The 10,000-nt window shown below is 45.1% G+C and overlaps 2 protein-coding genes across 17 annotated transcripts in view; both read left to right on the top strand.

Moving 5' to 3' along the window:
* Nucleotides 1-200, top strand: part of aplp2 (amyloid beta (A4) precursor-like protein 2) — a 223,915-nt gene extending 223,715 nt beyond the window's left edge. For all 16 annotated transcript variants that reach the window (XM_065000635.1, XM_065000634.1, XM_065000632.1 and 13 more), the window contains one exon: nucleotides 1-200. This exon is cut by the window's left edge and continues 564 nt beyond it. The gene's annotated coding sequence lies outside the window, so the exon portion shown is untranslated.
* Nucleotides 201-4,532: 4,332 nt separating this feature from the next.
* Nucleotides 4,533-10,000, top strand: part of st14a (ST14 transmembrane serine protease matriptase a) — a 78,052-nt gene continuing 72,584 nt past the window's right edge. The window contains exon 1 of the mRNA XM_065000638.1: nucleotides 4,533-5,089. Coding sequence (XP_064856710.1) covers nucleotides 5,042-5,089 — 48 coding nt within the window. The 5' untranslated portion in view covers nucleotides 4,533-5,041. The remainder of the gene's footprint in view (nucleotides 5,090-10,000) is intronic.

Raw genomic sequence — 10,000 nt, 5'->3', positions numbered from 1 at the left:
GGTCTTCTCATAATAACAAAGTTGTTGTTGGTTTCTTTTTCAATAGATTTGCTTGTATATGAAGGTTCTTTGTACCTCTTAAATGATGTATAGTGAAACTACAAATGAGGACAAAGAATGAAAACAAAATCATGAATTCAGTTACTTTCTATTCTTTGTTGTGATTACAAACAAAATATACATAAACAGTTTAAAATATATATATATATATAAAAAGTAGCTGTTTTTATTCCACCAGGGAAGAGAGGCTGAAGCTGGGATGGTGGCTGAGCTAGGTTGGGATGTTGTGGTGCAGACAGACAGGAGAGCGTGCAGACAGACAGGAGCGCGTGCAGACAGACAGGAGCGCGTGCAGACAGACAGACAGGAGCGCGTGCAGACAGACAGACGGGAGCGCGTGCAGACAGACAGACGGGGGCGCGTGCAGACAGACGGGAGCGCGTGCAGACAGACGGGAGCGCGTGCAGACAGACGGGAGCGCGTGCAGACAGACGGGAGCGCGTGCAGACAGACGGGAGCGCGTGCAGACAGACAGGAGCGCGTGCAGACGGACAGGAGCGCGTGCAGACAGACAGGAGAGCGTGCAGACAGACAGGAGAGCGTGCAGACAGACAGGAGAGCGTGCAGACAGACAGACAGACAGACACAGGAGAGTAGACAGACAGACACAGGAGAGTAGCCAGACAGACAGACACAGGAGAGTAGACAGACAGGAGAGTAGACAGACAGGAGAGTGTGCAGACAGAGAGACACAGGAGAGTAGACAGACAGGAGAGTAGACAGACAGGAGAGTAGACAGACAGGAGAGTAGACAGACAGGAGAGTGCACAGACCCCCAGCTGATCTCACAGCTCAGACCAGACTTACCCTTATTACACCCTGACCCATCTGAATGAACTGACTCGTACCCTTATTACACCCTGACCCATCTAAATGAACTGTCTCGTACCCTTATTACACCCTGACCCATCTAAATGAACTGACTCGTACCCTTATTACACCCTGACCCATCTAAATGAACTGACTCGTACCCTTATTACACCCTGACCCATCTAAATGAACTGACTCGTACCCTTATTACACCCTGACCCATCTAAATGAACTAACTCGTACCCTTATTACACCCTGACCCATCTAAATGAACTGACTCGTACCCTTATTACACCCTGACCCATCTAAATGAACTGACTCACCCTTATTACACCCCTGACCCATCTAAATGAACTGACTCGCACCCTTATTACACCCTGACCCATCTAAATGAACTGACTCGCACCTTATTACACCCTGACCCATCTAAATGAACTGACTCGCACTTTATTACACCCTGACCCATCTAAATGAACTGACTCGTACCCTTATTACACCCTGACCCATCTAAATGAACTGACTCGCACTTTATTACACTCTGACCCATCTAAATGAACTGACTCGCACTTTATTACACTCTGACCCATCTAAATGAACTGACTCGTACCCTTATTACACCCTGACCCATCTAAATGAACTGACTCGCACTTTATTACACCCTGACCCATCTAAATGAACTGACTCGTGCACTTTTTTACACCCTGACCCATCTAAATGAACTGACTCGTACCCTTATTACACTCTGACCCATCTAAATGAACTGACTCGTACCCTTATTACACCCTGACCCATCTAAATGAACTGACTCGTACCCTTATTACACCCTGACCCATCTAAATGAACTGACTCGTACCCTTATTACACCCTGACCCATCTAAATGAACTGACTCGTACCCTTATTACACCCTGACCCATCTAAATGAACTGACTCGTACCCTTATTACACCCTGACCCATCTAAATGAACTGACTCGTACCCTTATTACACCCTGACCCATCTAAATGAACTGACTCGTACCCTTATTACACCCTGACCCATCTAAATGAAGGTGATGATACGCCCTGTTCATATCCACACATTCATATGTGAATGTACTGTGGAAGAGTGACCATGTTTTGTCTCCTGATATGTCCTCTGATGGGTTGTAGTGATTCAGAGACCATGTTTTGTCTCCTGATATGTTCTCTGATGGGTTGTAGGGATTCAGAGACCATGTTTTGTCTCCTGATATGTTCTCTGATGGTGCTGATGGGTTGTAGGGATTCAGAGTCCATGTTTTGTCTCCTGATATGTCCTCTGATGGGTTGTAGTGATTCAGAGTCCATGTTTTGTCTCCTGATATGTCCTCTGATGGGTTGTAGTGATTCAGAGTCCATGTTTTGTCTCCTGATATGTTCTCTGATTGGTTGTAGTGATTCAGAGTCCATGTTCTGTCTCCTGATATGTTCTCTGATTGGTTGTAGGGATTCAGAGTCCATGTTTTGTCTCCTGATATGTTCTCTGATGGGTTGTAGGGATTCAGAGTCCATGTTTTGTCTCCTGATATGTTCTCTTATGGGTTGTAGGGATTCAGAGTCCATGTTTTGTCTCCTGATATGTTCTCTGATGGGTTGTAGGGATTCAGAGTCCATGTTTTGTCTCCTGATATGTTCTCTGATGGGTTGTAGGGATTCAGAGTCCATGTTTTGTCTCCTGATATGTTCTCTGATGGGTTGTAGTGATTCATAGTCCATGTTTTGTCTCCTGATAGATGTGGATGGAAGAGACAGACAGACAGATAGATGTGGATGGAAGAGACAGACAGACAGATGTGGATGGAAAGAGACAGATGTGGATGGAAGAGACAGACAGATGTGGATGGAAAGAGACAGACAGATGTGGATGGAAAGAGACAGACAGATGTGGATGGAAAGAGACAGACAGATGTGGATGGAAAGAGACAGACAGATGTGGATGGAAGAGACAGACAGACAGACAGATGTGGATGGAAGAGACAGACAGACAGACAGATGTGGATGGAAGAGACAGACAGACAGACAGATGTGGATGGAAGAGACAGACAGACAGACAGATGTGGATGGAAGAGACAGACAGACAGACAGACAGATGTGGATGGAAGAGACAGACAGACAGATGTGGATGGAAGAGACAGACAGACAGATAGATGTGGATGGAAGAGACAGACAGACAGAAGTGGATGGAAAGAGACAGACAGACAGACAGAAGTGGATGGAAAGAGACAGACAGACAGACAGATGTGGATGGAAAGAGACAGACAGACAGACAGATGTGGATGGAAAGAGACAGACAGACAGACAGATGTGGATGGAAAGAGACAGACAGACAGATGTGGATGGAAAGAGACAGACAGACAGATGGAAAGAGAGACAGGCATTGTCAGACAGATGTCGACGGAGAATGTGTGCAGGTTCCTTTTAACGGGGAGGAGGAAAGACAAACAGAGAACCGTAGAATCAGGAGTTGATTCTCTCTCTCTCTTGTAACTGTCTCTGTATAGTTGGCGTTGTGATCATGGCTTCTCTTGGGAGGGTTTATCGTTTGTCATATGAACATTTTTCTTGTTTGATATTCTTCTCCTCCTGTGACAGTTAGTTAGTTATGAGTCTGTCTCACTATGCATTCTTAACGGCTATGTAACTACCTGCTTGACTGCAGCGATCACAATAGTAGTGATCAAACGGATTGATTGATTGATTGATTGATTGATTGACACCAATGGAAACAGATTCTGGTAACAGGGGGAAGCACATCAATAAAACCCACTACTTCCATAAAGTGCTTCCTGTCTCTTTTATTTGGGTGTTTTATTATCTACCTACTTCCTGTATGCATTAGAAAATAGTTTGTTTATTCATAGTCCATCACTACAAAACAACAGCTCCACTTGCTGATATACCTAGTTTCATCATAACCAGTCATCCGCGGGAGGTTCCTGGAACAGAAACCTGTGGGTCATACCGTAGGTCTACTTCGACTAAATTACCTGAGCGTGACTCAACGACAAAAACCCCCGGTGCATCCTGCTCCGTGACTCATCTCCCTATCACGGAAAGAGTTCAACATCGATACCGAATTATAGGAATAATCAATCATTTAAAAAAAAGATTGGATATGTTCTACATCTAAGAGAGATTAAAGTGTAATTAAATATGCCATGTTCATCAGCCTACCCTGATCTCAAATCAAAATAAAACACTCCATTTTCTCGCGCCACATTCAACCCAAAAAGCCCTACCGCCACCTGCCGGTGTTCAGTTACCGCCGCATCAGAAACCGGTTACACCTGTTCGGTGACACCTGGGACCAATATGTCAAATCAACCTGGAAATAAACCAACATTGTCAAGATCTCGAACTCTTCATGTAAAGCGAATTGATGTAGATATGAGTTATTACGCTTTATTCTCTATATCTGGCGATATGTGTAATACGTCTCTCAATTCAAGGGTCTTTGTTGTCATGGGAAACATGTTAACGTTACCAAGGCAAGTAAGGTAGATAATAAACAAAACATTAACAGTAAACATTACACTCACAAAAGAATAAAGACATGTCAATTGTCATATAAGGTTTATACAGCGTGTTGTAACGATGTGCAAATAGTTGTTCTCTCCTGTTGGTTGTCATGTCGTCTTGATGCAGGAAGTCACAGGTGAGTATCGCTTAAACAGCGACACGCCCTGAAACCCGGAAAAACACTATGCAGGTACTCGACAACAGGACTGAATCATACGTCCAAACAGTTGTTTTGCAACTAAAACGAGAGTTTCTATTGGACAAATTCAGGTAGATCACTCACCGCGTCGTTACGTTTAAGTTTCCGTTTAAGAAAAGTTTTCCGCGGTGGGGCCGTTTGCGATCATTCCTGGACAATACCACACTATTAAAAGTGCGATTTGCTAGAAAGGAAATACTCTAGAGTTCATATTGATTGTATTGAAATTGGTTTCCTGAACTGTACTATTTCGGTTGCAGTGTTTATTTTTTAAATCTATTTTTGTTGGTTTGTGAATCACCTGTTAACGTGGAGGCCGTCGGACTCCATTGAAGACAAAAGGCCTACCCTACACTCCCTCCCCTTGGAATTTACCTGAGGAGTAGCTGGCCTACAGAAATCAGGAACAGACAGATTTACCTGGTCGCCAGCCACCATGGACTACATGGACTCTGGAATGAGATACACCCCCAATAAGGGACCGGTACTGTGGCCGTTTCTTCCTCTGGTGTTTATTTTGGTGTGTGTGTGTGTGTGTGTGTGTGTGTGTGTGTGTGTGTGGACAAATAGCTTGTTTGATTGGGGACCACCTCTCATAATTTAAGCTTCTATTACATGTGTGTCTGTCATGCATTTCTTTTAGATTGTTTAACAGCTGCCCTGTTTATTGAGGGTTAGAGAGCTGCCCTGTTTATTGAGGGTTAGAGAGCTGCCCTGTTTATTGAGGGTTAGAGAGCTGCCCTGTTTATTGAGGGTTAGAGAGCTGCCCTGTTTATTGAGGGTTAGAGAGCTGCCCTGTTTATTGAGGGTTATAGAGCTGCCCTGTTTATTGAGGGTTAGAGAGCTGCCCTGTTTATTGAGGGTTAGAGAGCTGCCCTGTTTTTAGGGTTGAGCTGGTTTATTGAGGGTTAGAGAGCTGCCCTGTTTATTGAGGGTTAGAGAGCTGCCCTGTTTATTGAGGGTTAGAGAGCTGCCCTGTTTATTGAGGGTTAGAGAGCTGCCCTGTTTATTGAGGGTTAGAGAGCTGCCCTGTTTATTGAGGGTTAGAGAGCTGCCCTGTTTATTGAGGGTTAGAGAGCTGCCCTGTTTATTGAGGGTTAGAGAGCTGCCCTGTTTATTGAGGGTTAGAGAGCTGCCCTGTTTATTGAGGGTTAGAGAGCTGCCCTGTTTATTGAGGGTTAGAGAGCTGCCCTGTTTATTGAGGGTTAGAGAGCTGCCCTGTTTATTGAGGGTTAGAGAGCTGCCCTGTTTATTGAGGGTTAGAGAGCTGCCCTGTTTATTGAGGGTTAGAGAGCTGCCCTGTTTATTGAGGGTTAGAGAGCTGCCCTGTTTATTGAGGGTTAGAGAGCTGCCCTGCTTATTGAGGGTTAGAGAGCTGCCCTGCTTATTGACGGTTAGAGAGCTGCCCTGTTTATTGAGGGTTATAGAGCTGCCCTGTTTATTGAGGGTTAGAGATCTGCCCTGTTTATTGAGGGTTAGAGAGCTGCCCTGTTTATTGAGGGTTAGAGAGCTGCCCTGTTTATTGAGGGTTAGAGAGCTGCCCTGTTTATTGAGGGTTAGAGAGCTGCCCTGTTTATTGAGGGTTAGAGAGCTGCCCTGTTTATTGAGGGTTAGAGAGCTGCCCTGTTTATTGAGGGTTAGAGAGCTGCCCTGTTTATTGAGGGTTAGAGAGCTGCCCTGTTTATTGAGGGTTAGAGAGCTGCCCTGTTTATTGAGGGTTAGAGAGCTGCCCTGTTTATTGAGGGTTAGAGATCTGCCCTGTTTATTGAGGGTTAGAGATCTGCCCTGTTTATTGAGGGTTAGAGAGCTGCCCTGCTTATTGACGGTCAGAGAGCTGCCCTGCTTATTGACGGTCAGAGAGCTGCCCTGCTTATTGACGGTCAGAGAGCTGCCCTGCTTATTGACGGTTAGAGAGCTGGGCCTGATGAAGCTAGGCTGATCATTCATGGGCCTGATGAAGCTAGGCTGATCATTCATGGGCCTGATGAAGCTAGCCTGATCATTCATTGGCCTGATGAAGCTAGCCTGATCATTCATTGGCCTGATGAAGCTAGCCTGATCATTCATTGGCCTGATGAAGCTAGCCTGATCATTCATTGGCCTGATGAAGCTAGCCTGATCATTCATTGGCCTGATGAAGCTAGCCTGATCATTCATGGGCCTGATGAAGCTAGCCTGATCATTCATGTGCTTTGTAAATTAGCATTGTGGCCCTGGTCTGCTCATTGCTAAAGAGATATCTGATAGAATACACTGTCATCAGTCCCATTCATTCACTGCAGTCTTCCAAGCAATCGGACACCAGCATAGTTCATTGAAAATGCAACCAATAAAAGCTTGACTATTTTGGTGGGGGCAGCAGAGCTAGAGCGAGGAGGGGGCCCTTCCCTACCTATACAATGGTAAGAGAACTTCCACACCTGAAGGCGACACAGCCGTGGGTCTCTCACTGTAATGTTCTCAGAGCTAAAGACTGGCTTCCATCACATCAATCTCTACGCCGAGGGCGTGGTAGCAACTGACGGTATTAACTACGTTGTTAAAAGTCAGCGTCTATGTAGTGGGGGTTGTTTTCAGGCTGTTGGTCTGAAGACTGATTTCATGGCATGTCAATATGAAGAGTCTCTATAGATTGAGCCGTAGTCATTAAAAGGTCATGCGATGCAGGATAGCTACTATTGCTACCAACTCCGGGCCCCTAGTTATAGTTTACACTGCCAGGAAAAACTCTTGGACCTAAATTTAGCTCTGTGTTAAAATGCTGTAGAAAAAGAGTGGGAGTAGAATGAACCAATCAGAAACCACAACACGGCGATGCACCGATCCCATTGTCCTGTCGCGACATGTTTCCCAGGGAACTATTCGATGTGCGGTTGTTACTGTGAAGGACGTGGAGAGGGTGTGATTCATACTTAAAACGTTTTAATCCCTTCAGAGTAGTGATGTTTTAATCCTTACTGAACAAACATATAGACGCAACAGTGTTGGTTTCATGAGCTGAAATAAAAGATACCAAAAAATGTTCCATACTTGCACAAAAAAAGCTTATTTATCTCAAATGTTGTGCACAAATTTGTTTACATCCCTGTTAGTGAGCATTTTTCCTTGGCTAAAATAATCCATCCACTTCACAGGTGTGGCATATCAAGAAGCTGATTAAACAGCATGATCATTACACAGGTGCACCTTGTGCTGGGGACTATAAAAGGCCTCTCTAAAATGTGCAGTTTTGTCACAAAACACAATGCCACAGAAGTCTCAAGTTTTGAGGGAGCGTGCAATTGGCATGCTGACTGCAGGAATGTCCACCAGAGCTGTTGCCACATAATTTAATGTACATTTCTCTACCATAAACTGCCTCCAACGTCGTTTTAGAGAATTTAGCAGTACGTCCAAATGGCCTCATAACGGCAGACCACGAGTAACCTGTCCAGCCCAGGACCTCCTCAACCACAGACCACGAGTAACCAGTCCAGCCCAGGACCTCCACATCCACAGACCACGTGTAACCACACCAGCCCAGGACCTCCACATCCACAGACCAGGTGTAACCAGTCCAGCCCAGGACCTCCACATCCGGCTTCTTCACCTGCGGGATCGTCTGAGATCAGCCTCCTGACCGGACAGCTGATGAAACTGTTTTCACAAACTGTCAGAAATCAGCTCAGGGAGCTTATCTGCGTTCTCGTCGTCACATAGTCTTGACTGCAGTTCAGCATCGTAACCAACTTCAGTGGGCAAATACTCACCTTCGATGGCCACTGGCACGCTGGAGAAGTGTGCTCTTCACAGACGAATCCCAGTTTCAAATGTACAGGGCAGAAGGCATCGTGTGGGCGGGCGGTTTGCTAATGTCAACGTTATGAGCAGAGTGCCCCATGGTGGGGTTATGGTATGGGTAGGCATAAGCTATGGACAACGAACAGAATTGCATTTTATCAATGTCAGTTTGAATGTACAGAGACACAGCGATGAGATCCTGAGGCCCATTGTCGCGCCATTCATCCACCACCATCACCTCATGTTTCAGCATGATATCCAACAACTCAGTCTCTTTCAGTATTATAAATAAGTCCATGTCTTCCCCACTAGATTCCCCTGTTCCTTTTATACATTTTTCTCTTGTGTTTTATTAAATGGATCGCAACTTTGGTTAAGAAAGTCGTACAGGTAAAACTCAGTCCTCCATTGAAAGCAATTCAGTGTATCCGTAGCAACACAATGCTTCTACCCAACTCTCATTGAAAAGTCCAACAAAATGGCAGCTCTTTTTTTTTTTTAAGGGAATTACACCTAAGAGGAACTGAACAAGCTTGACTTGTGAGGATGACCACACTATGTATTTTTATCATGAGTAAAAAAGCCAATAGGTTTTTCTACCCAAAGTTGCAAAGAAAATGATGTGATCGTTTTAATACGAAAGACCAGAAAAATAGTTAAATGTAGCAGGAACAGTGGCATCTATATCAAGTTGGCATAACCTGGTAGTTTCATACACATTTTATAGTAAATAATGCAACTTGAATGGCATTTTTTTAAAAATCTGAACAAGGTTAAACACCACCAGATTGACATAGTTTTGTATTGACAAACACTGGTTGTTGGGTTTGGTGTGTGGGACCTGCGGGTGGTTACCGGTCATTGTATTGGATTCCTCTTACTCACTGTTAGGAAGGATTATGGTCCAAATCAGATGTAAGGTAGCTCTAACTCCAAAAAGTTCTGGGACACTGAAGTCCATGGAGAATACGAGCACCTCCTCCCCAGCTGTCCACTGCACTGAGGCTAGGAAACACTGCCCCCACTGATAAATCCACTATAATTGAGAATTTCAAGAAGCATTTTTCTACGGCTGGCCATGCTTTCCACCTGGCTACCTCTACCACGGTCAACAGCACTGCACCCCTCGCAGCAACTCGCTCAAGCCTTCCCCATTTCTCCTTCTCCCAAATCCAGTCAGCTGATGTTCTGAAAGAGCTGCAAAATCTGGCCCCTACAAATCAGCTGGGCTAGACAATCTGGACCCTCTCTTCCTAAAATTATCTGCCGATATTGTTGCAACCCCTATTACTAGCCTGTTCAACCTCTCTTTGGTATTGTCTGAGATCCCCAAAGATTGGAAAGCTGCCGCGGTCATCCCCCTCTTCAAAGGGGGTGACACTCTCGACCTGGCCAAGGCTTTCGACTCTGTCAATCGCCACATTCTTATCGGCAGATTCAACAGCCTTGGTTTCTCAAATGACTGCCTCGCCTGGTTCACCAACTAGGTTTTGAGGTGGATTGGCACACCTGTGCGTTTTGAGGTGGAATGACACCCCCAGGGAGAATATAATTGGCAAAGAAGAGGCCGTATAAGTGTTGTAGTGTTCGGGTCTGAGCCAACAGCAGTCTTGGC

This window comes from Oncorhynchus nerka, linkage group LG14, assembly GCF_034236695.1.
Source record: "Oncorhynchus nerka isolate Pitt River linkage group LG14, Oner_Uvic_2.0, whole genome shotgun sequence".
NCBI classification, from domain to species: Eukaryota; Metazoa; Chordata; class Actinopteri; order Salmoniformes; family Salmonidae; genus Oncorhynchus; species Oncorhynchus nerka.
This window is presented reverse-complemented; position numbering and strand designations above follow the sequence as displayed.